At 36.2% G+C, this 27,186-nt stretch overlaps 2 protein-coding genes across 4 annotated transcripts in view; both read right to left on the bottom strand.

The window, feature by feature from the left end:
• Positions 1–6,430: 6,430 nt before the first annotated feature.
• LOC149067508 (phospholipid-transporting ATPase ABCA1-like) overlaps positions 6,431–27,186 on the bottom strand; it is a 188,392-nt gene continuing 167,636 nt past the window's right edge. For 2 of the 3 annotated variants that reach the window (XM_089252756.1, XM_089252758.1), the window contains 10 exons: positions 26,014–26,101; positions 23,584–23,652; positions 23,290–23,399; positions 22,773–22,908; positions 21,286–21,420; positions 20,066–20,175; positions 19,642–19,734; positions 11,975–12,083; positions 9,549–9,683; positions 6,432–6,872 (listed from right to left, as the gene is read on the bottom strand). In XM_089252756.1, coding sequence (XP_089108882.1) covers positions 6,678–6,872; positions 9,549–9,683; positions 11,975–12,083; positions 19,642–19,734; positions 20,066–20,175; positions 21,286–21,420; positions 22,773–22,908; positions 23,290–23,399; positions 23,584–23,652; positions 26,014–26,101 — 1,180 coding nt within the window. In that variant the 3' untranslated portion in view covers positions 6,432–6,677. Of the gene's footprint in view, positions 6,873–9,548; positions 9,684–11,974; positions 12,084–19,641; positions 19,735–20,065; positions 20,176–21,285; positions 21,421–22,772; positions 22,909–23,289; positions 23,400–23,583; positions 23,653–26,013; positions 26,102–27,186 lie in introns of all 3 variants that reach the window. The other variant, XM_089252757.1, reaches the window with a different exon arrangement.
• LOC149067509 (uncharacterized) lies at positions 12,091–16,102 on the bottom strand. Its single transcript, XM_089252759.1, has one exon. It carries the CDS (start codon positions 15,949–15,951, stop codon positions 12,916–12,918), a length of 3,036 nt encoding a protein of 1,011 aa, XP_089108885.1. The 5' UTR covers positions 15,952–16,102; the 3' UTR covers positions 12,091–12,915.

Genomic DNA, 27,186 nt, shown 5'->3' with positions numbered 1-27,186 from the left:
ATTGATTATTATCTCCATAAATATTAACATCAATCTAATTGTATGGTATTAATTTGTGAATTCTTTGCACATTATTATATTTACCATTTCAGCTTCAAATACTTAAAAAAAAAGTTTGAAATACTGGATGGATGACTTATTTATCGTATCATCGTATACTTAAAACAATAATTGCCCATTTCAGTAAAGTTATGAGCTTCATATTTAAAAACTTTTGCATAATTTGTCATGAGAAATTTTGCAATGAGTTTCAAATATATATCTAGTATATGGTCCCTAAAAGTGGTAATTTTCATATAATCGCTCATATCTTGCAAAATAGAGGTCAGATTGGAATGAAAATTTTGATTATGTTGGGTTTTCGACTATGCTAATTCAAATGAAGTGAAAATTAATGTATTCTTCTATTCTTAAATTTTTTAAAATATGTTTTAATAATTCATAACTCATATTTTAAAAAAGCCAAATTCAAAATGAGTAATAAAATTAGGCCCGTTGGAATCTATCATTTAAAATAAAAAGTAATGAGATACCTATATTATTTCAGCAATTATGCTCAAAAACAAAATGTTTCTGTTTAACATTACAACACTCGTTTTTCAATAATTTATATTTCACTGTTCAAAATTGATGAAATTTGACATTTTGGCATTTCTGGAGATACTGAATCTAAATATGGAAGAAAAAAATAGGGTTACCATTGAACTTTCAAAACTTAGATCCAGTTTTAACATGTACATGACCCCTTGAGAAAAAATGAACTTAATACACTTATGGAAGATCTTAAACGAAGAAGAATGCTACCTTTTTTTACAATAAATAGAACCCAAGATATCGCCATCGTTCGGTTAAAAGTTGTGCATACTGTACATCACCAGATGGAGAGTAATACTGCTATTCTCAATGCCAGTTCCTCATAAGTTAGGGTCCTAGGCAAATATATAATTTTTGGGGCCTTTTCTATTTGGTCTTTGAGGCAGAGACATATGCAGTAGAAGGAGGGCATGTGGGCTGTGTCAAATGCAAAAGGCAGCCAATTTTGGGACCCTAAAAATTTATGGGTCCTGGGCATATGTCCCATTTGCCAATGTGAGAAACAAGCCCTGGTTATTCTGTCAGTGTTCCAACATGCACAAAGAAGTATAAATCAAGGCTTGACAGAAATCTTTATACGCCAACCAAATTTCTTAGGAGCCAAGAATGATTTTAATCTCAAGAAAAACAGTCCTACATAATGTTTTTCAACATGTGTCACAGTAAAGTTTTTCATACTTTCACGTCTACTAGAAGGGGAGAAGAAAGCAGCTCTGTGCAAATGGTTAAGAGTCACCATAGCTGACATTGCTGTTAAAGTATCGTTCAAAGTAGCAGAACTGATAGCTAAAAAAAAGAAACCTCGTACTGATGGAGAGCAAATATTTGGCCCTGCATGTAAAATTGTAAAATTATAGTTTCAACAATAGTTGGCTAAGGAGCAGCTGATTAAGTTTCAAAAGTTTCTCTTCAACAATGCAATCAGCCGCAGGATGCCTGAAATGCCATGCAGTATATGAACAAGTCGTGGAGAAAATAAGATCTCAGAAAATTTGCTTTGCAAGTAGATGACAGTAATGATATTGGTGACAAACCACAACTCTTTGGGTTTGTAAGATATAAGCAATATATTGATCAGTCCACTTCACCAATTGGAGACAATAACCTCAGGCCCCATGATATTTTTGCGTCTATCACTTCCCATCTCAATAACCATGATCTTTCATGGAAAGACTGTTGTGGTATATGTACAGATGGTGCACCATCTATGTCTGGGAAATTTAAAGGTTTTATTGCCAGAGCTCTCAATTGTTATAAATCACTTTTTTTTGCACATAGAGTCATCAGTCGTGAAAGCGTGTGAAGAGTTTACTGCAGTTTTTAGCCAAGTTATGAAAATGGTGAGCTGCATTCAGTCTCAACGTATGAAGTGCAGGATTTTTGAATAGTTATGTCGCAAACCAGATGCAGCTCATACCACTTTTTTACTTCACACAGAACTAAGGTGGTTATTGCGAGGTCACATATATTGAACCAGTTTCTCAAACTCATGGAACAGGTGAAAACTTTTTTAAAAATGAAAATCAAGGCACATTTTATGTGCTGTTACTAAGTGATGCTTGATTTCTGTAACCCTCGTATCTGGCAGATATTTTTCATAAGCTGAACAAACTTGATGTTTCAATGCAGAAGTCGACAGGAAACAATTTCCTTAACCAATAAAATGAAAGATTTCAAAAGAAAAACTTGGTTCTTGGAGGTCTGCAGTTCAGAAAGTACATCTGTCAAACTTTCCATCTCTTCATAATCTTTCAGGAGATAAAGATTTCTGTAAGCTGAAAGGCCTCATTTGTCATCACTTATCAAGAAGCAATAGATATATACTTTCCATCTCTTTCCACTGAGAATCTCGTCTGGGTTGTCTCATCATTTGATTTCACAGACAGTGTGGAGTGTGGTGTTTCTTTTACACTTTGGGTGTGCCAAGTGGATAACACATGGGTACTGGTATTCTCTTGGTTAAGCATTTATTATTACGTTTTAAGGACACCACACGGAGGAAATAGGTTTCACTGCTTGCAAATAAGATGAATTTATTGATCTTTGCACTGATTCCACACTCAAAGGTAAGTTCACCAAGAGTGTGGCATCGGTGGCTGCTTTTCGGCTTGGACTGAAACAGGAGTATCCTAATCTAACGAAGAAAGCAATTAGCACACTTTTGCCTTTTTAAACAGCATATCTATGCTAGCAAGCTTTCTCTGCTGTGGTAACAATGAAATAAAAAGCAAGAAATAGACTGCTAGACCTTGAGGACGATATGCGTGCGGAGGGCAACTTAGGCTTTATACAAATACAAATACAACGCCACAACAGGCAAATTGCCCAACGAGGTGGCTGACTTAAGAACATCATGGATCCCCGAGCCCCTACCTACTACTGCTACACCACACATGCACCCCCCCCCCCGGAACCCCCCAACGAATAGGTACATGCGGGAATGTGCGTGTACGTGTAGTTAGACAATAAATTTTTTAAAAATTTCCAATAGTAAAAATTTACATGACATAACGCTTATGGGCCATACTTTGACAACAAAGACTTTGAGAAAACTTGAGGGGAACGAACAGGGCCTGGAACTATAATACCAGAAATAATGTTTTCTGTCACAGAGATGGAGGGAGAAGTGTGTATATTTAGTGCTTCCCAGTAATTTTTTTTGGAGCGGTCAAATAATTTCGTCCCAGCTTAGGGGTTCTGCTGCAGGTTTTGGAAGGCGGTAATGATGACGAATAAGAGTTGTAATGAGGATATTAAGTTATCTGCCATGATTAAGCGGTAAAATAATCCTGAACCGAAGTGCAGGGCAGTTTCCTTAAAAGCAGGACTTATGTTCATGCTTATTTCACACAGTGAACAACAATGATGTGAGGCTTTGTTTGAAAAAAATCAGGTATATCCCAGCATCACCTAGGCTAAATGCCCTGTCAGTCACTCGTCAGGATAGTCTTTAGGGGCGGCACATGAGGCTTTGCACCCAGGCAGCAGGTGAGCTTGAGCCGCCCCCGTATGCATGTTTCAACTGTAAGGTCTGATATCAAGTATCTGTGCTCTAAGCATCAATCACAAGTCTTACATTAATGATTAACCAAATAAAACTCTATTGGTGTATTTTTGTTGTAATGAACTGTATTCTCTGTATTCAAGGAAGAGTGTCCCAAGTTTTTAATGTTATTGCCAAGGGTGCTGCAAACTTCAAAAGGCTGGGAAACACTGCTCTAAACCTTTCCTCATCCAAGAGCATGATATCTCAGCCTTGAATAGATGATAGAAATACAGTATATGTAAAAGATAAAATTTGTCTTCTTTTTTTTTGTCAATTTCACATCTAATCAGCATACTGTCAAAAAATACATATATATTTAATTTCCCCTAAAATGCCATAAACAGAAAATTTAAATGGATAATCAGTTTTGGCAAATACATCAAGTTCATTTACAAATTTGAAAAGTAAATTTTAATTGAATTCATAAACAATTGTGAACCCTTTGAGTGGTTTTTAAAATTTTCTTGATCTGAATTATAATATAACTGCTACATTGGAAGTAAAAGCGTGTTAAGAACCAGAGATATTTCAGGATGATCGAAATAAAGTAGATCAAATTTGACGAGATATCTCAGGATTGCTGCTGTAAAGATTAATACAGCCAGCACCTCCTAGAGACAGAAGGCCTCCACACTGATTACCATAAATGTCATTCAGACTACCCAGCAAGTTTGCCACATTTTGAAACACAGCATCCTATTTCGTTTCTTCTTTATTGGCTCACAAATACTGCATAGAAATCCAATTCTGAGCCTGATCATTTCTTTTCCACACAACGATGAGAGCAGGGAATTTTTTTCCCTGAATATTCTGAGGGAAAATGGACTACTTAATGACGTCACAAGTAGCATGCAGAGGCCTATCTTTAGGAGGCGCTGATACAGCTCATCATTAAAGTGATCAAATATTTTATTTTCTGAACGCTATATGTGTTCGGTTCTGTCCTCGTATAAGGACATACAACTTAGGAAAATGCACTAAAATATAATATATTATTGTATTTTCCTAAGCTTCTGTAATGGCCTGAGGTCCAAGTTTTACCCCCAGGGCGATCCCTCCAAAAATGACCTCGTCAACACCCTGTGACACTACTATATTCCTACGAATACCTTTCAAGCCCTCCCTACCACCCAAGCATAGAATAATCCCGGAGAAGATAACATCACATTGATTGAAACTGTGCATTATATATAAATGCAGTATAAAAAAATTGCAGTAACAATTGTTTCCCTAATAATATGTACTATATTTTTTGACAGAGCCACCTCTTCAGGGGTGAAAATATTAAATTTCCTTTGCGGTTATATCCCAGGGCTGTGTACAGTTGAGAAGAAAGAATTTCTTCAGGTTGTGGTGTCACCCGGGTTCGAACTTCAACATTGCCACAGTGGTGGTCGGTTGAAGTTACGTTTTCTGTGGTTCCCAACTTCGAGGAGCGAATGCAAGCCTATCTTTCCATTAAAAAGTCTCACGTCTCACCACAGAGAGCAGCATCAGACACAATATTCTATTCGCACTCAGACTATTAGGCATACACATTCACACTTCCGGCATAACTCACTAGGTAGTAAATTGCCCATGACAATAGACAGAAGTTGGACTTGGTTTGAAAGACAGGCTGCGATGTCTTTACTCATAGGGCTATATATCAAGTCCACTGTTATTTATTAATGTCGAGAAAACAAACGAGTCTTCCCTCTGAAGGGTAAAATAAAAATTTCTGAACAGTTTCAAACTATATAAATTAAAATTCTCACTGTTCAGAACTGTCTACAGGTAACTATTCATTAAAAAATTAAGGAATGTATTAATGACGGGATGAGAATTTTATAAAAGCCACTTCGAAGGCAAAAAATCTCAGCATAGCTTTCAGTGCAAAATCAGCCTGTTTGTTAATGAGGTTTCACCAACAAATTATGTTCTTGAAATTGAATGTCATACTCTTTAGGGAAGTGTACAGAATGAGGAAAGGCTTTTTTCTGCAGAAGTTGTTTACACACTCGACCATAAACCATGGGCGGAGATATGGGAAGGGGGATTGGTTCCCCCCCCCCCCCACAGCATCAATGACCGAATCAGTATATATATGAATTGGCATCATTGCCCTTCCTCCAGCCTTTCATGTCTATCTCCGCCTATGTCACAAAGCTTCAAAAGTTTGGCCAAAAATTAACCGATGCACTGCAATTTAAGACTCATCTTTCCCATTCGTTCATCAAGACGTTCTCAACATTCATAGCTTAGTGTAAGTATATATATATATATATATATATAGTAGCTCAGAATAGGTAATATATTTGTCTTATATATAACGGTGTATAGGTAACAGGGGGGTATGGAATTTTACTGGCGAACCGTTTATCCTAGAGGAATCCTTCCAATTAGAAAAAGTATCCAGATAACATGCATTTAATGCTGTGTGTGTGTGTTTTTTTCAACTTCCCTGTTTCTCAAATTTGGATATCTCAGCGAATACTGCACTTAGAAATGCTGATTTTTTTTTTTTGTTGGCATCAGGAGAGACAGGGCAACAACTTTCTATTTGGGTTTTGGGGCACACGGGTACTGTATAAAAAGTTAATTTTTTTATTTTAATGACTATACAACCCCTTGTAACATGAATGACATATCTGAGTACATCATGTTATTTTCTAAAAAGAAGTTTTTGTAGCTCTCATGTCAATTGGAGGTATGCCTCTAGGGTCAGCAGTTCACCAGTAATGGTAAATGGTGAACTTATTGTTACCTATGCACCTGGTATACGTTTACATACTCAAGAACAAAGGTTTTGTAAAATGTACGGTTTAATAAATCAAAAATTATAATTTTTTTTCATAAATAAACAACATTTGCATGATCTTCATTTACACAATTTCAAAATCCAACTTCATTTTCACATGATATTGTTGTACTTTTTCCAAAAAAAAAATAATAATCTGAAACAAAAAAAAACACCAAATGACTAAATTTTTAAGAAGTCCTATTTGAGCACACTTTTGAATCAAAAAAGTAGTTAGGAACAAGTGCAAAATTTTCTTCACAGTCTTGTTGCAAACTGAAGAGTCTGACTCTCTGGGAAAAGTTTTGGAGATATGTGTGACTCCCCATCACCGCAGTAAGCTAGGTTTGAAAAAGCAGACATTTGAAGAGACGTGCAGCCATCTTCAACCAGTCTTCCCGGCTTCGTTGTTTGAGTCTCGTCAGATTGTTGTCTCACAAAACCAACAAATACCTAAAATGTAAAAGTCTTGTTAGTAATTTTTTTTCAAAGAATTAAATGAATGATAAGTAGGGATATGTAAATTTCACAAATAAAAAAATGAAATTTTTAAATCCAAAATTTTGCATTTATTCCCAAAAATAAACTTAATATACAACAATATTTTTTCAAGTTCAATTATGAGGTCTAGTATTAAAGTACTGCACTTAGCTGAAACCTAATATTTTAGTAGTGTCTATATTTTCTTCCTGTAGCGCAGGGGGTGCCTAGGCTTATGGCAGGCACAAATCCAGAAAGGAGGGGTGATTGTCCATCCCAAGAACTAGGTTATATGAAAAAAGGCTATCCTGTAAAATATGGAACGATCTTAGGAACCTACACAATTAGTTGCCCCTTTTTCAACACATCACTGGATCGGGTCCTCGAAGAAATTTTGGGGTATCTGTGAGCTTGAATAAGAAAAATAAAAATGACTTATTTTTACACTGCTTGTACTGAATATTATTTTACAAAGGAAAGGGGTCCTGTGATATTTATTTTATTGGCACAAGGGGTCCTTGGAATGCAAGAGGTTAGAATCACTGCTTTAGCCTTTGCCTTCTGTGAGTAATAAACAATGTTGCAGATACTGAAATATATTCCGAAATCCACGCTGTTAGCAGGACTACTAAGGTTTTGAATAGCAGCATTTGCATTCAAAATCTGCATTATCCACAGAAGTCTCTTGGTTGACCACTGGAAAAATAGTTGTATGAGTGTATTCATTGATGAGTTCATCACAGAACACGGTTGCTCTGGGATGAAAAAATGTCCAAGAAGCTTTCCAATAATAAATTTGGGTTAAGAGAATGTTTGTGTTGTCGCAGCATCTGTCACTGTACAATATATATGTATATCTACAGTAGGACCTCTCGATAACAGAAAGCCATGGGGCCAAAAATTTCGTCTGCTAACAGGGAGTGTCCGCTAATGGGAAGGTACGATATATGACGGCTTCGGGCGCCTGGTTCCTATAAATTTTAATGTTAAAATATATATATGCTACTGTAAAAGTGAACACCAGTGCAGTGGTTATGCATGAGGACATATTGTCTTGATAAAGAAAGTTTGGTTGAATTTTACTACATTTATCATTTGCCTGTGATTATGCACAATTCCCAAATAAAATTGGAAAGTTTGATAAATATAGAAAACTTTTTATAACTATTCTTCTCTTCATTAAACCAATTAAATATTTTTACCCAAAAATGATGCGTGCACTACACATATTTAGCAATAAAAATTGAATTAAAATAAGTGTGAAGATAAAAACCATTATCATTCCTGTAATGTTGGCTTTCTTCACACATGCAAAAATCTCATTTTATATAACAAACACTTTTCTAATCCTCCAAATAAGTTTACATAGGAACAATGCTAGGTAACCTGGAATTTCGTTATAACGAAGTGATTCCTCTGGTACAGTCTCCTGGCACACTCTGGTCCGACATATACATCATGAAAAAAAATGAATCTATAAATATAAAATTGATTTTCTGTTTCTGTGTGCGTATGTTCTCTATAAAAATCTACAATTTTAGATTGATTGTCGCAAAATTTTGCTTATATACCAAGCAGGGCCCGGATTAAACGATAGGCTACTTTAAAAGTTCATCAGAGCAGGGCGAATACCCGAAATGGGAGGAAAAACTGTCAAGCAACAATGGTTCCTGGGCATCAACAATCGCTTTTGGAGTGTTTACTTTGGTTACAGTGGTTCCCTAGCAATGCGGTTCCCACGTGCATATGTCTTTACAATGGTTTGTCACTTTTCAAACTTCCCAGTAATTCAAGAAAACCTGGGCAGCGCTGGGTATTATAGCTAGTAATTAATACTATATAATACACTGCCCATTAAAGAAGATTATGGTTGTTTTATCTAAGTATAGATAGCTTATCCAAGTATGGATAGATTCTAATTTTATCCCAATATGTTTATCATACTTCTTCTTAAACGTGTCAATTGTGTTAAAATTCATGACCCCCCTGAGGTAAGGTATTCCATTTATTCACAATCTTTGAGAAATACTCCCACCTGGAATTGTTCCTTACTAAATGATACTGGTGTCCTCTTGTCGAAGCAGTGAATTGATGGTTTCGTGTTTTGTTGGTGCTGCCACATGTTCACCATATTTTGAAGTAAAGATGGTAGATGCTTGAATTTTCTTATGTAAGTATCGTGTTGAAGTTCTGCCTAGTCTCTATGCAGAGACTTTTGCAAATGAGAGACGGGCTCGCATTCACACTTCAAAGTCAGAAAATCAAATAACCTGGAATAATCTTTACTAAATAATACTGGTGTGCCTTTGTCGAAGCAGTTGATTGAAAAGGTGTATTAATAAAGGTGAATTTGATATTTTCATCAAGTGTAGCTTGTCCTTAAAGTCAAGTCATTCTTAGTATGTTTGGAAAATATTTATACAGTGATACCTTGAGTATTGGACGTCTCATCTTGTGTGTCCTCCATGTTATGTGCAAAAAAATATGGCTCACAATGAAACAAAATTGCAAGTAAGTATTCAATTAACAAGTATGCAAAAGGGGCATAAAAGCTCATTTGCTGCACAAAGCTGGATTTAATTTATGTGTATATTGGGTTGAAAGTTGAGTTTCGAAAAAAAATCTTTATAAGATTGAGACTGATCTTACCTGATCCAAAGTTGTGTGGTTTAAGGCTATATCTTGAATGCCGTATTTTATTGTACCATCTTCTAAGTGCTCGAATATTTCAGACAACGGAACTTTACTTGGCAGGCTGAATTCAAAGGTATTGCAATGACGAGCCTGCAGAAAACCGAATTATTATCATGGGACACTTAAAACACTGCATCATTTCAAGCTATAGTAAAAACTTGATAAGTCGTCACTCCAGTTATTGAAAAATTATGAAGGCTTAAGCGGAGTGATGACTTAAGCAAAGTGCCATCAGTTTCAATGTGCAATATTGTAAAAATCGTATAAATTTAAAGTAATGTAAAATTTATTAAAATATGAATTAATAATACAATATTAACAAAACTTATAGATTACAAATGGGAAAAAATGAAATTTAGACATTTTTTGAGCTTAAGCATTTAACCCATTATGAAAAAATACACTGTTACACTTATGATTAAAACCAAAATATTTTGTAATTTATACTAATCAGAGCAACTGTTAAAGTATGGTTAGCATTTCTTTACAACAGAACTAATAGACATTAATTTTATATATGAGATTTAATTTTAGGGCTTTAAATTTTTTATTAGTAGTTCATGATACAACAATGAGGTAACGTTGGACACAGGGCCCACTTTTGACTTGACCCTGGGCAGGGAAAGGAAAGCTGACAGTGTTAGGTCTCAACTTGGTAAAAAATATGTCTGGTTTTTCAGCAAAGATATTTTTGTTTAAATTTAAAGCCCCAATATGGTGCTGCTCACGCAGAAATCATGTCCTGCTCGGACAGTCCCAAAGGTTTTAAGAATATTTGTTTTTTAGCTGACAAATGAACTTCTTCAGCAAAACTTTTGTTACTTGTGCTGTTTTGTTTTGGTTTATAAGACATTTATGGTCACTTTTGAACCTATAGTAGTGCTGTCATCAAGCTCTTTCTTTGAAGAGAGCCATATAAGTTATTGTTTAGAAAATATTGTTTCTCCTCTCTCAAACTTTTCCATAGCAACGAGTTAACAGAAATTAGCGGCGAGTAAATAAGGATTTATGAACATTGTTAACTCTGGACAAGAAACTGGACAGGACCGGAAAAAAAAGACGACTTATAACTGGAGTGACACCTTATTAGGATCATGATTTAACCGAAGTGATGCCTTATTAAGATGATGACTTACCAAGGTTTTACTGTATATATAAGTTCAGTTTTTATTTTGACACTTATAACCAGATAGTTATTACTGTAATACCCTGACTTATGCAAATTTATAATTAGTTTTTTGTGGAAAAAGCATATTCATAAAATTCTTGCAGTCACTGGATTATTGCTGAGATAATAGCGGTTATTAAGGGTTCATGAAAAATTGGCAATAATTCATTGATGGAAAATTCACAGACAAAAGTTCCACATGAGTCAGAGAACAAGGAATGACCAATGTGTGAAGTGAATTAGTGAGTGACAGAGTGGTTAGTGTTGGTGAGTGAGTAAACTAGTGAGTGACCTGGTGACCTACTCACTAAGTGAACAACCTGGTGAGTTAATGGTAGAATGAGCAACAGAATAAGCACTCTAGCGAGTTGATGATAGAATGAGTGAGTGACCTAAGGAGTGAATGACAAACCCAGAGATAAAGTGAGTGACCAATCACTCATTCACTGACTTGCCTACTTGATTGTTCATTCACTCATGTCAAACTGTTGTCTGTGAATTTTCCCAGCCACGCATTTTCTATTTCATGAATTGTTGTCTGTGAATTTTCCAGACATAGTTATTAAGATGGAAGTTTATTAATCTTTCAAAAAAAAAAAAAAAATTGGCAGATAAGACGAAATTGGTGTATAACCCACACTCAGAACTTGCAATGTTTTTTAACGCATAATTCCACGGATTATACAGGGTTCCAGCAGAAATCTTCCTGATCATTTCACTGGCCAACAGCCCTAAAGAAAGAATTATAATTCAAAATCTTGACCTTCCAAATATTTTTGAATTAGAGGAATTTTCCCTTCACATAATAATTTCCCAACTTCAATAACCTTCAATATACCTTCCCCGTGTGTGACTTTTGCCAAATATTTTACATTTTTCCTAACTTTTTCTGAACATTTATTATTTATGAGATTTTCCAGATTGTCAGGAACGCTGCAGTTGAAATGCAACTGAATTAGTCAAAATTTGAATGCTATAATGTTTGAAATTATAATTGGTAATGTACATAGTTAATTTGTAGCAGATGAGCTTCCAAAATTATTTTTTAAACCTTTGTACTGTGGTGGATAGGCCAATAAATACAGAATTTTGACGGTTTTTTAAGCCGTGCATAGGCCTGTGTGACGTTTATTACAAAAAATACCATGAATAATACTAATTAAATTGCAATAATAACTAACTGTATTTTTTGAAAGTTTTTAATAAAACAAACCTTGAATTGAGCTGATGGAAATTTCTCTTTGATAAAATTTACAACCACTGCAGAATAGTTGCTGTCCTCATGCGGTGCTCTGAATGATATCGTGATTCCACTACCATACCTGCAATTTAAAGAACAAATAAACATTTTAGTGCAAATTAGAAAAATGCGAGTAAAAAAAATATTTGACTGTAGCCCAATTGATAACACACACACATAACAGGAGATAGTTCTCCTATTACTATAATAATCTGTCAACCGGCATTTATATTGTCTCATCCTAAAATTGATTTTTTGTTAAAAATTAAATGCACTTTGAGCAAATCTTGAAAGCTTTGATGTCATGCTCTTGCAATAAAAATGTTTATGCACGAGATATTGAGAAGAGGAATAGATGAAAAAGAAAATCTTCATATTTGCCTTCTTTCTCTTCTCGCCTCCCATCAGAAAAAAGGGACATTACTAATGAAAAATTTAGTGAAACTAATTAAAGTTTTACTAAACTTCAACTTACGTCAGTAGTTTTACTGATGTATAAGTCGGGGTATCACTGTATAGTGAAAACTTGTCAGGGCAGAATCATTCTACAAAATTCAGAACTACTACTACATAACTGTACATCAGAGATGGGACAAATATTTAGCTGCTATTCGGTATTTGCCAAACATTCAGTGTAGTGACCTTATGTTCTTTGAATAGTGAGCACTCATGATGACAAGCATAAACAGAAATTTATTAATAAAAAAAAATAAAATAAGAACATTAACATGAGACGACGATCCTACTCGATCGCTTTTTCACACCCTCTCTCTCTCTCTCTCTGTTTATTTTCGAATGTCTAGTTTTGTTTTTGCAACCTCCGGTCTCCTGAGGCTTTTCTTCTTCTTATGCTCTCAAGCCTTATACCATATTGTTTCGTCAAGGTTGTCAACTGAGAGACGCGCTACAGAACACTACACCCCCCACGCAAGATTGGGTTTACCTATAAACACAAACTGAATTCTTTTGTTTGTTCTGTTCTTTGACGAATTCCAACAGCGCGGCTCGAAGTATCTCAGCAACGGTCCAGCATCAACCAACTCTCTAGATGCCCTGGTCGTTATCACCTCGATGATCTCCACGTCGCGTATCACCGAGATTCGGAAGAAATCCGTCTGGAGGAGTTTCTTGAGCACTTTTCCAGTCGCCGCGTTCCTGCAATGTATGGCACACTCACAGAACTTCTCGGACGTCAACTCGTCGGACCGATTGGCATGGATCAGCACGTTCACGTCGATGTTCAGAAACGACCGCATTACGTCGGACATCAACGTGATTAAACCCTCGTGTTTCATGTCGAAGCCCTTTATCAACAGCAGGACGAGGATGTCCCCGGTGGCCTCGTGGAAACTAGGATTCGTTCCGCCCCGGAAAACGTGTGGTAGATGCTCGTACTGCATGAAAAACTGAATGTGTCCCATCTCATGGTGAATAGTGATGAAATCATCCTCGGTTCTGTGTGCGAACATTTTGATCCAGAAGTCCAATCCATTGGACAATTCGTGGACAAACGCGTGGCAAACCATCTTTTTGCCTTTGGATCTGTTGAATATAAACATCTTCCAGAAGACCTTCGTCATCGGCTTCAATCTCAATGAAGTGAAAAACTCTTCAGCCGTCTTCACTTTCAGCACCGTCATATTCTTCACTTTTAGTGCCACAGCGACATCCACCGATGGCTTCTCGGTAAATAGCTTCATGTGGTCCATAATGCTACTCCATTGATGGGCCCACATGTCCTCTAAAATATGCGCCGGAACGGGTCCGCGTTCTTGAATCTTGTCGCTACCATAACAGTTCCTGGTCATGCACTGGACATAAGCGTGGAGTTGCTTGTGCGGCGGTTTCACCTGATTCCACAGCTTAGATATGGCGTCTTCGAGTATGTCACATTCGTAGCTATCCCGAAACATGGATATGGTGTTTTCAAAGTCATTAAGCTTCGCGGTTTCGTTGCTGAGCTTCTCAAATTCCCAGAAATGTTTCCTGACGGGTTTACCAGTGACGCTTCTCCAAGATGTCCACAAGTTTGCCATTTCGTTATAGTCGCGAGCTTCCGCTATGATCCTTTTTAGATCCAGTTCCATTTGTAGGGTGCACTCAGATTTGCTTCGGCTCTTGGTTGTATTGAGATGGTGAGTTTCTCCAATCTTCTCGTGTTTGATTTCGCAGATTTTGGTGGTGTTGAAATGCTCAGTCAGGTCATCCACCAGCTCAGTCTGTCTTTTGTATTTGTCCTCGGGTAGAGATGACATCTTGTCCTCTTCAATATTCACACTCACGCCCTTCTCCCTTCGCTCTGTCGCAGGAGGCTTGTGATATTCCCTTATAGTGGGGAAGGACAATCGCCCTTCTTCGGTGTCTGCGGACTCGCAAAGTAGTCCATGTACGTTTGGTGGAATAATGCATTGTTCTCGAATTTTATCTGTTACTGCAGCGAGAATTTCAACAGGTTTACAAAAATCTTCGTTATTTCCTATTTCCAGCGAAGCACTGATATTCACAAGGGATGCTTCAATTCTTTCTCCAAATGCACTCGCTAAGATGATTTTCCCTTTCTTAGTTATTGGTCCTTGTATACAGTCAGAATGAATCACTGGGATTTGACAACCAGAATCCACTAAGCTTCTGATTTTTCTATCATCTACGCAAATATCAGCATAACGTAAAGGGTTCAAATCCAGACTCGATTCACTGGAATTAAATAATTCCGATCGAATTTCCGCGATCAACACATTATCTTCCGATTTCTCTTTTGTGTTAGCCTTATATCTTCGGTCACAATCGCGAGCGAAATGGTTCAGTCCACAGATGTAACACTCCTTTGGGGTTTTTCTGATAATCGTGTTTTCGGTCTTGTTCCAGTCCTTATTGCTATGATATTTCCGAGTTGGTGGTTGATATGCTGTTCTTGTCGATGTTCCTCGTCCCTCTCTATAACTGAAGTGTTGTTGCTGTAACAATGACTTTTCTTCTCCGTAAAAAGCTTTCTTATCCCCGCCGATGTCTGCCCTGACGTTCTCATAGTCATCCAACTTATTAGCAAGGATGTCGGGTCGCTTGAATTGAGACCACTCGTCAATAAAATGATCTCGAATCTCTGACGGTACTTTGCGTTTTATCTGATCCGTAATAATCAAATCAGACAGTTCTTCAATCGTGGTAATCTCTAGGCCTCGGATCCATTCAGTGAAGAAATTTCTGAGTTCATAAGCAAAATCACACCACGTTGCTTCCGATCGTTTACTGTGCTTCGTGAACATCTGTCGAAACCTCTCGGGAGTAAGCTTATATCTCTTAAGCAAAATGGATTTGACTTGCTCATAGTCATCTGTTGTCTCTTCATTTTCTCTAGCAATGACTTGCGCCACATCATAAGGTAATAGTCCAATCAGATATGAAACCCAAAGTTCCCTTTTTATTTCGGCTCTTTTCGCTTGCCTTTCAAACAGCACCAGGTAGAGGCTAATCTCGTTGCTCTTCGGATCGAACTTTTGCAAAATGTTCTGTAGCTCTATCCTTGGCCTTGCCATTGAGTTAATCGGGGATTCACCTGCCGCGCTGATGCGAATCCTTTCATTTTCTAGTTGCATTTTTTTGAGTTCGAACTCCATTCGTCTCTCCTCACTAGCTTCCATCTCTTTCCGTTTTCTCTCCTCACTAGCTTCCATCCGTTTTCTCTCCTCACTTGCTTCCATCTCTTTCCGTTTTCTCTCCTCACTTGCTTCCATCTCTTTCCGTTTTCTCTCCTCGCTTGCTTCCATCTCTGTCCGTTTTCTCTCCTCAATTACGGTGTTCAGAAACTGTTCGATGAACTCTTTGTCATAGCATTCTGCCTCCATTATTGCGGATTTGAGTTGAAATACTTTCATCTGCATAACATTTTCAAGCCCCATTTCCGCAGCGACTTGCTGTAAGTCCTCTTTTTTGCCTCTGGCTAAGAAAGCCATGATTCTCTCAAAGAAAAGAAAACCAGCGAATTTTCTTATGAAAAAAACACTCACCGCACTTTTCCTTCGTTCTTCCAACACTCTTCAAGTGCTCTTCGTATCGTCTCCTCACGACAAAAGTTCTCTTCGCGTCGCCTTCTCACGACGAAAGTTTTTCCGTTAAATATTGTCCAATCTATTGCTCACTATCCTGCCGACTGCGCCAATGTAGTGACCTTATGTTCTTTGAATAGTGAGCACTCATGATGACAAGCATAAACAGAAATTTATTAATAAAAAAAAATAAAATAAGAACATTAACATGAGACGACGATCCTACTCGATCGCTTTTTCACACCCTCTCTCTCTCTCTCTCTGTTTATTTTCGAATGTCTAGTTTTGTTTTTGCAACCTCCGGTCTCCTGAGGCTTTTCTTCTTCTTATGCTCTCAAGCCTTATACCATATTGTTTCGTCAAGGTTGTCAACTGAGAGACGCGCTACAGAACACTACATTCAGTTTGGTTGAATAATACTCGGGTATTCGGCCGAATATCTGTGTAAATCTAAGCACAAAAAACTAATAAAAAATAAAATTATATTAATTGGAATTTTTTCCATAAATTAAAAATTTATACATAATGGTTATATTTTATCGTGTGGTGAGTATCCCTTTCTATAAAAGACGTTACGTCAGGGTGAAGAAAAACATGAAACTGAAAATAGAATCCTACTGTACTAAGGTGGAAGCGAGTATGAATTACACAAGTTCACTAACTGAAGGATGTACCTAAACAAGATAGGTATTGCGGTACTGAAAAAGGCAAAGAAGATCTAAAGATAAAAAATTTAAAAAAGTTAAATTTTATGATGCTTTACTAGTTGAGGGTAAATAATGGTTGAATTTTTCTTGAATAAAAAAGGTGCGAAAAAATTCTGTAGGTAATATTAAAATACAATACAGGGTGAACGTGCCATGTTCGGCCAAACAAAAGGGAGTGATAGACAAGCCCAAAAGCCCAAGTGGAAAATGAAACACCCAACAAACCCTGTCCTATCTCGAACCTTTTTGAGTTATGGTGGGTAACTGATTATGGGGAAAAATACATCTCGGTCTGCAAAAAACCAAAATTTGTGGAGTTTGTGAGAAAAACTACACACACAAACTGATCTTATATTTGAAAAGAGCGAAAGAAATCCTTTAAAGCGACACTAATTTGATTGAAATATCTGGATTTAATAGCAAGTTTACAAGCACAGACCAATTGGCAATGTTCAAAATCTAATTGTCACCAAAATTTTTAATTGCCTATTCCGCAAATACCCTTGTAGCTACAATTGGTCAAATTAATCAAAAACTTGTCCATTCTACCAGGTTTTGAAAGAGCTTACAATAAATCATATCAGGAGAAATTTAGCCTTTTGTTCACAATACATCACTGAAACAGTTTGTCAAAGTAGATATTCAAAGAAAATTTGGAACTGGCAGATACCGATTTTGATGACAATTTGATTTTGCGGAAAAAACCTATTTAGGTGACATTACACCTATCTACAGAATATCTGTATTTAATGGCTAGCTTCAAGCGCTGAGAGATTGGTGAAGTGAAAATTGAATTGTCACTAAAACTGACTCAAATTACTTTAACAAATGCAGATTAATATTCCACGATCGCAGAAGGATGTGGTTGGACAAGAGATGCAGAATAACGTAAATCAGAGACAACCAATCAGATTAATGGGCACCTCCTGTCTAACCAGCAACCACATCTTTCTATGATGTTTGTGGAACATCAATTCAAGTCCATAACAACTAATCCAAACAAAGCAGCTGATGGCTGTTGAAAAGTTGTATACTTATAGCTGGCAACAAATCTTCTAATGCCACAACACAACTTGGACATCTGCTGATGATGCTAACTGCTAGCATTGGGAAAATGTTGAGGGGGGGGGAACTTATACCAACAACAGCCATTTGGTCAACTTTGTCCAGAAAAACTATTCAAAATGTTTTAGCGCTATCAAATTGTATTTTTTTTAACACTGAATTATTGGAGTTCACAATAAAACTGTCAATTTTGTAAAATTGAAGGCTTCGCTGCAGAAACACGAGGTAGCTTAATTTTTCTTCCATTCAACCACGGAGGAGTCGCCCCCCTTTTTTTGCTCCTTTCTTTCCCGGTGTTAGCTCTATCTATTGAGAGACATAGGTGCTAACTGCTAAAGTTAGTTTTGTCTAGCACAAAACAAAGGAAATATAGTTTTTTTAACAAGAAAGTGGACCAGGGTTTAAGCTGGATAAAATATTTCTTTCGCAAAAAACGTGAAAATGGGGGAAAAGCTTTAGCAAAATGCTACAATGCTAATGTAATGATTGATGGTTGGATGTCTACTTGTTTCATACCTCCTTGTTCCTCCTTTTTTTGTGAAAGTGGCTACTACTTTCGCATTTTGCGAAAAATGCGACTGTAGCTTAAACCCTGAAGTGGACTTGATTCAAAGGTGCCAAAATGGAGCTACCTCCTTTTTCACAGCAGACCCTTCAATTTGTATTAGTTATGAAAAATAAAAGGGAAAATGTGATAGACAATAAGTTACATAATATAGAACAGTTTTATATATATATAATCATAGGTTCTACATATTTCTGTATAAATATGTGTAGAAAGTATTCTGTATGGCAGAGGTTCTCAACCAGTGCTCCGCGGAGCCCCAAGGGCTCCCTGTGCACCTCCCAGGGGCTCCGCGGCGACTCGAGGAAAATAAAATAAATCAGTAGATTTGATAGAGATAAGTAAATAAGAGAGGCCCACATGGTTTTGCATTAAAAATTATGTACAAAAAAGGCCTCCTCGAGTCAAACGGCTCCGCCATAGAAATTATATACTGAAAAAGGCTCCGTGAGTCAAAAAAGGTTGAGAACCGCTGCTGTATGGTATCCTATATATATATTATATATTGTAGAAATACGAAATATTTTACAATATATAAATATTTCTACATCTATCTCTTTGAGACAACCATAATTTTTTTTATGTGTGTGTGTGTGTGTGGGCAGAGTATATTTATATTTTATCACAATTATTGGTTTTCTATCACTCTTATAGGATTACTGTATTTTTGATATTGTTTAGATATGCATTCGACATCCATATTTTTTATGGGCATCTTTTTTCAGCCACCTCGTTGGGCATTTTGTCTGTTGTGGCCTTTGTATTTACATGTATGTAAAGAAGTGATAATTACATTTATTTATACAAATGTAATTATCACTTGATTCAAATAGCTCAAAAGAGGTGAATGAAAAAAGATGGGAGAAAGGACTTGCCCAGTGCATAGAATCAGGAGACTGAAGGCCCCCAGTCTACACCTGGTTGTGTTCTTATATTTATGGAAGCCTTGCATACTCATTGCATGCATTGAATTTTTGAGAAAGAAAGACAAGCTCTAATCAACTCTTGATTGTTGTTACATGGAATTATCACATCTGCAACTCCAGGCTAATATACAGGGATTATCATTGTCATTCAATGTTAAAAGAAAATCAAGCTCAAAATATCAATGATGGTAATCCAATTTTTTTGCTAATCTGAACAGGTCCTAGTCTCTGGGATTAGCTGGGTTCCGTTTCACCTATTTCGAAAATGAGCATCACAATTACATAAAAACAGAGTAATGGTAAAGTTATAATGAATAACGAAAACTTGACACACCTATTTTTCAATTCGTGGGGAGTACCAGTGCAGAGTATTTGGCCATTAACCATGATTCCAATCGTTGAACAAAGCACGTCACATTCTTCGATGCTGAAAAATAGTCAAATAAAAAAAAAGACATGTAAGCCACTACTGTTATAATACAGTTAACAGTTTTCTTCAATTAAGTCACAAAAAGATGCCTGTTTCACACATTGAAAAGTCTGGTCAATGAAGATAATGTAAAAATAATTTTTCCCTTTTTTAAATTTTGAGTAATGTAAACTAAATCATCCAGAGATTGAACCTTTTCATCAGCTAACACTTCCGTCTTACAGATCATGCTGTATAACAGATGATCAGTAAAGAGGTTTCATTCAGAATATATGATATTAAATTTTAAAAGTGTTGAAAATAATTTTCCAGATTCGCTCACACTAACCTATGGGAAGACAAAATCACAGCTGCTCTTTGTTTCTTTGTAGTAACCTGCATGATGCTATTCCACACAAGTCTCCTGCTGCCTGGATCCATTCCGGATGTCGGCTCATCCTATGCATACAATACAAACTTACTTAATAAAATATCTGTTACACACACACAAGCATGTCAAATGGGAAATACAGGCGTACTTGGCTAATTTGAACTAAGTTAATTAAAATTTTTGAATAGTCTAAATTTTATGAGTTCCCTCTGAGTTTTTTAAATTCAATTTTATTCATAAATACAGAACAATATAAGCGGGATGAAAATTGCTAAGAAGTCAAGACATGGCTCTTACTAGCAATCACATTTTTTTTAGACATTAGTTGTAAGGATTTGATTCAGAATTAGATAAAATAATAAATGAGAGAAAAAGAAAAAAAAAAACCAAGCGGAAAAACCTTGAAAAATGACATGGACAGTTCCATTTTAACGCTTCACAATGGCTGAATACCAAAAATGTGAGATTTTGGCTCCAAGGAAAAAGTCCTGTTTTAGAATAGAATTTTTTTTTAAAAATGGAACGATTTGGAAATTTTGCAATCAGCTATTAGGGAAAGAAAAACAGAGTTGTCACATTTTACCGATACTCATTTGCCATAGTGTTTCAAAAAAAATAATGTGATTTAAAAAAATCATAACTATTCAGCTTTTAATATGCTTTAATTGAACAATGTATAGGTAGAAAGAGGGAAATCTCAAGTTTCACACAGTTGCCGACAGGTAGCACTAACGCTCTTCCTTCGGATGCCACTTCAGTGTTTGTCAAGATGGCAACTGCACAACAGAAATCGTTTTGTGTTCTAAGCTTCGTGAAGTGTGAGTCCATAACAACTGTTCATCGTGCTTTTCGTCGACAATACCCTCGTGTTGAACTTCCTACCGCTCAGAGCATTAAGCAATGCCATAAACAATTCTAATACTTACTTGTATATATGAATTTAATTATCACTGATTGTTCTCTAGGAAGCGAGTTTGTTTATTTTTTTGATGCAAGTCTGTCTCGCCTCAAAGTTAGAAAACTACAAATAATCCCCTTCGGCCGACCACCACAGTGCCCACTGCATAGATGACATGTGACCTGGGCTTTCTCTTTCTGATGAAAAACAATCATGATACCCACATGAATACACAGTAGAACTTTCTGCCAAACAAGAAAGGATGATAACAAGTACATACCAACAGAACTACAGATGGTGATCCAATCATTGCTATAGCAGTGCATAATTTCCGCTTGGTTCCTCCGCTTAGAGATCTCACAGAACATTCAGAATGACCACTCAAATCGAAACCTTTCAAAGCTTGTTCTACAACCTAGTTAAAGAATTAAAGGAAAAAATTTTTTTAAAATCACTCTCCAAAATATCAATAACACTGAACTTTACATTAATATGAGGAAATTAATGAGCAAGAAAATTTTCACAAATATAGAAAAGAAATATAGAACTTATCAAAGAGAAAATCCGTGAGAGTTCAGCGTATATTAAAAGATTCATTTGCATGGGAACTACTAATATTTGATGGGTGGAAATATTTCAGAAATGAAAAAACTAGCATAAAAATATCAACCCAGCCACAGATGCACTTGCGCCACATGTACAGAATGCAACATGGTAAGTACTGACGAGACTATCAAAGACGACAAAAGTGTCACTATGAAAAAAAATGGCAGCAAAACTTGGAATAGAACACAGTACATTGCAGGAAACAATTGAAAGATCATCTTTTTGAACTCACTATGGAAGGGGGGCCAGAGAAAGGAAAGCCCCATTCAGTAGAAAAACCATCAACTAAGACTTCAGTGATATCAAAATTGAAGGACATGATGTTTTCGATGAGTATAGTGACAAATAATGTGAAAGCTGGTTCCATAACATTACAAACCTTAAACAAAAACAGCACAGTACCGAAGCACTCACTCATGCCTTAGAATTTTCATATCTAACAACTCTTGCTCATTATGTCAGTAAAATCCTCGTTACATAATACAGTGAAGCCTGCATATTATAAAAATGCTGTCTATAATGATAAACCTGCCCATGACAATATTTTCTTGGGTCCTGGCAGAATTCCTATTTAATAGGTAATAACGCAAATGTTCAAATTATCTATAACAATAACCTGTCTATAACAATATTCCATTCTTTAGGTCCCTAGAATATTCTTATAGACAAGAGCTTTACTTTATCTTTCTTTCAAACTGAGCACAACTTTGGCCTATTGCCACAGGCAATTTACTACCAAATTAGTTGTGACAGAATAGTGAGAGAGTGTGTGTACCTAACAGTCTGAGTGCATGTGAAGTGTTGTGTGAATTTTTAGTGATGCCTTCTATATTTCAAGAAGTATAATGATTGAATATTTGTGCCATTGCAGGCCTGTTGCTCTCTGTGGTGAGACTTTTTAACAGGGAGATTAGCTCCTCAAAGTTGGGAACTTCAGAAAACCAACTTCCTGTGTTAACTAAATATAGTGATCTCTCACTTGTACACCTACTCACTTACATGTTTCTCTCAGTTATAAGATGATTTTCTGCACTCTATGTCAAAGATATAGGTAAATAACGCTATTCACTTTATATGCCTTTCTCACTTATGTGTCTTTTTTTCTTTGATTCCTTGCATCGACATATAAGTGAGAGATCATTGCACTGTATGAAGTCTTACCTGATGTATACACTTGGGATGAATTCCTTTCAGCTGAGCGTAAAGAATCAGATGCTCCCTCGGTGTAAGCAGCTCATCTAGAGCATCTTTCTGTGGACAATAACCCAGGTAGCCACTTGCTTTGGACAGCATCCTTCTGAAAAGCAAAAGAAATTAGTTCAGCTTAACTCACTAACTCAACTTCACAATGTATAGAATACCATATTTTAATGTGTATAAAGGAACCTGTTTTTCTCAAAAATAATAGGGGTTTTTTATATATTATAGATATATCTTTTCAACCTTTTTACAAATTTTAAGCCCAAAAAATCAGGGGGGAGGGGATAGAGTACCTTATACACATTAAAATACAGTAGATATTGTAAAGTTGGTGACTTATAGTCAAAAATCAATGATGATTCATGTCGCTGGCATCAGTTTTACATAAGGAAGAATCACAACAGTTTTTTCTCTAACGTAATTAAGATTACTGTTTAAGTAAGCGCACATGTTAAACATACTTTTCAAAATAACTTACCCTGAATAATCACCAATCCTTATAGAGCCGGAAGATGGAGTCAACTGACCACTCAACATTCGAAATAGAGTGGTCTTACCAGCACCATTTGCTCCCACAAGACCAAAGCACTGTATTTGTGAAAGGGCAAAAACAAGCTTTAATATGTATAAATGCACAATCAAAAATGAACCAAGAAACTATGAAACAGAGTGGATTCATCCTGTTGTCTGGATTTCTTCCAGAATGGCTTGCAGAGACATAAAATCTGGGAGAAACATTAAATTGCAATGGGTAGATGAAATATATACATACCTCTCCTCTAGTGATCTTCAAACTGACATTCCTCACAGCATAATTTATTCCAATATGAGTTTGGTACACCTGTAATATTTGAAACTTTTGTAAATAAAAACATGGCCGTGAGATGCAATACGTTAATAATTCAATGGGTAGCTTGCAAAAAAGATTTTTCCTGAAGATTTTTTCCAAAAAAGATTTCTAATTATTTCAAAATTTTGGTTTACTGCCATTCTACGGGATGAAAATATACAGTGCATTGTGTAAGTAAATATGTAACCTTAATAGCCCCATTCACATGTGCAAGATTAGGGGGGGGGGGTCGCTTTGGTGATAATTACCAGCATTGCAAGTTTCTTCCCTTCGAGGGGAAAAAAAAGGTGGGAGAAAAGCTCATAAAAAAACCCCCATCTTTCTTGGGGTGGATTGGTGGTTGACACCGGCTTTCTCTCCCATAACCTTTGCGCTGCGAAAACTACTGCAAGCTCTTTTGTCAGCCATCTTGAATCAAGCACTTCCTTTCAACCCACGTAACCAGTGACGACTTCCAGAAAGAAGAGGCGGATTACTGGCATAAGCTAAATGGCATGTGAATGGTTTGTAGTGAAAATCACAGTTACCGGGAACTATCCAGGATATTTTATTGCACATGTGAACGGGGCTAATGTGTCTAAAGTGTGGATGGCTGCAGACACCGGTACTTTTTAATTGTTTTCTTTTCTTTGTTTGGGTTCTCGCTTTCAGTACATACATGTTAGCTTCAGCTCTAAATTCATTGAGAATGGAGGTGCGTTGGTCCTGACAACCATTCCAGTTTCGATGCTAAAGGTTGTTGCGGTTCTCATGTACATATACATTCTCTTGTATAGGCCTCGGCCGAGCAATATTGAGCAAAAGTGATGCCACCTATAAACTGAAGCGTGGGATTGGTTGGCTTGTTCAATTGTTGAACCAGTTTTGCAGTAGCTGCCATGATTTTTCCTCCTATATGAAAGAGATGTATCGTCACTTTTACACCCAAGTGCTTATCAAATGGTGTCATATTACCAGGACATGAGCTGTTCCCTAATTAAGGTGAGTCAATTATGTTAATAGGCCTAATTTGATAACTTTGAAATAATATGTAAGGCAGACAAAGCATGGCACAGGTTGTCACAATTGTATTCTTCTTACCCTGGTGGTCACACACAAGGAACTTCATTTATTCATCATCTGAGAATCTTTCTCCTCCTAACACTTCTCTACGCGAGTCAAATAAATGATTTTAAATCACAGCTCACCAAATGACTTTAGTTGCCTAAATTAATGAGCTTCTGTTCATTGAGCCTGGGCTGTAATTGATTTGTCAAAGGGCCAAACAAATTAAAGGCAAAGTGCGATAAATTTGTACTGTAAAGGGAAATGCTTCAATGGTATTTAAGTGCAGTTTCTTTAATGTCTCTTTCCTGATTTTCTAATGTGACATTCCTGAATTTCTAGTAAAAAGCTCACATTGTGAACACAGATTCCATGACTTTTAGAACAAAAGTTGCTGCCTTGACTCACTCTAAAAGCCTAAAATAGTATTTGTAATTTATTTTTTGCCATTCATGGAGAAAAAAAAAGACCTACACAATGACCCTAGATGCTAAAAAAAACTGCCATAGAGAATGAGATTGCAAATTTGGTAGATGCTCCCTAACATAATGCTATACTTCTTAGTCAACAAGAATGACACAAATTTTCGAAATTTTTCTTGACCATCGAAACACATTCTATGCCATTTGTATACTTCTAACTTCAATATCACGTTACTGCCAAACTATGCTTCTAATCTAAGGAAAATCTGAACGAGTTCCACATTTTCATTTGTTAAAACTTTCACAATCATGTGTTGCTGACCTTAGCGAGGATATTTTGCTATCACTCTCTCATGGAAATTGTTGTTACATTAAAACCTGTCTCAGACAGACACTGTGTGAGACGCAAACCTGTATATTGAACGGCGGAATCAAAATATAATATGTTCAATGATTAGTGCTCTGATGCGTACCTTTATAAAACTGAATATTATTTCAGTCTCTTGACATTGTTTCATACAGGTTTTGCTACATGAAAAATTTGAATTTCAGAGATGTTAACATTTTACAGTACTTCTGAAAATTCAATGTTGCTGACGATTAAAACAGTCTTCTACAATTGAAAAAAAAAATTCTGTTTATATCTGAGATCCACCTACACATTTTAAATTGTTTCGGATGAAGGATTCCATTATCATTTTTACTCAAAGTCCTCTCCTTAATCTCAAAAGTACACTCCTTAAGCTCAAAGAACTTAATGTTGATGATACACCAGCTTTTCTTTGTACCACAACATTGACATCTAGATATAGCAATGTACATACACTATTACTGTTGATACACAATAGTGAATTAATGTCAATAATAATAGAGATACTCTTGTTACCTGGCACACATTCTGAAGTTTCACAATATCCTCTGATTTATCATCTTTTGCATCCTTTTCTATTGCATTTTGGAACAATATCCATTTCCTGCAAGCAAAGACAAAGCCATTGCATAAACATATTAGAAATTGTTATAAACATGTTTGTTTTACAACCTACAATCTCTAAGTCCAGTCAAATTTTAGCACAGGATAATGTTATAGGAATACAGCGATACCTCGGCTAGCAAACATAATTCTGGAACGACTCATCTTTGAAAACCAAAACATGATTTCCCATAGGTTTCTGTGGAAATTTTTTTGAACGGTTCTAGGTTCTGCCTAAAATTTAAAGATTCCTAGGTTTTTAAAACACTGAGGACCGCTATAAAAAAACGACAAAAAAACAGTGAAGGCTAAAATAAACTGCTTCATAATTAGAGAAATGAGAATCTACAGGAACATGAGAGATATTGATCTTTTTATTTTACACTAATGTACACACACACACACACAGTGTTTAGTCTACTAAAGCTGGAGTTTGTTGCGTGTGCATACATTAGTGTAAAATGAAAAGATCTTCAATATCTTCCTTCTTCCCGTAGATTTTCATTTCTCTACACAACCCAGTCAAGTTAGTAGGTGTCCCCATCCATCTACGATTTGGCCAACTTAATTCTGCAGAGATGGAAAAGATGAGCTTTAGAATATCCAGACTTCAGTTTGTTGCTAAGGGCCTTGCACTGAAAGAACATGTGCTTTGGAAACACAGGCTCTTTTTTACCAATGTATTTGATATTTTCTGAAGCTGTATCTTTCATTTTACATGAAATGGTTCAAAAACTTCAGAAAGATACGTAAAGGTACACCTGTAAAAACATTCTGAAGTGGACATGAGTTAATCAGACTCAAGTGAGAGTAATTGTGATGATTATTGGCATGAAAATTCAGCTCACAATGCAGCTGTTTTATACTAGCATATGCATCTATATCAACAAAAATGTTTGTTAGCTGAATCCACATTTGCTAGCCGAGAGGTAGAGAAATCATGAAAAAAAATCTTCGTTAGCCAAAAAATTTGTAAGCAAAGGTATTAACTATATAATGTTTGGGAATAGAATGGAAAGTAAATATTACTTACTTTCTATTTTTGATTTGATTTTGCACTCAATGGAACTTTTGTTCTTAATAAAG

This window comes from Pholcus phalangioides, unplaced genomic scaffold (genome assembly GCF_987345545.1).
Source record: "Pholcus phalangioides strain wild (caught in Gottingen) unplaced genomic scaffold, Ppha-v1.0 ptg000030l_1, whole genome shotgun sequence".
NCBI lineage: Eukaryota > Metazoa > Arthropoda > Arachnida > Araneae > Pholcidae > Pholcus > Pholcus phalangioides.
The sequence above is the reverse complement of the archived record's forward strand: the minus strand, read 5'-3'. Positions and strand labels throughout refer to the sequence as shown.

Bases quoted from the DNA above. Each gene is read 5' to 3' on its own strand.
- LOC149067509 (XM_089252759.1), bottom strand. From the start codon at position 15,951: ATGGCTTTCTTAGCCAGAGGCAAAAAAGAGGACTTACAGCAAGTCGCT.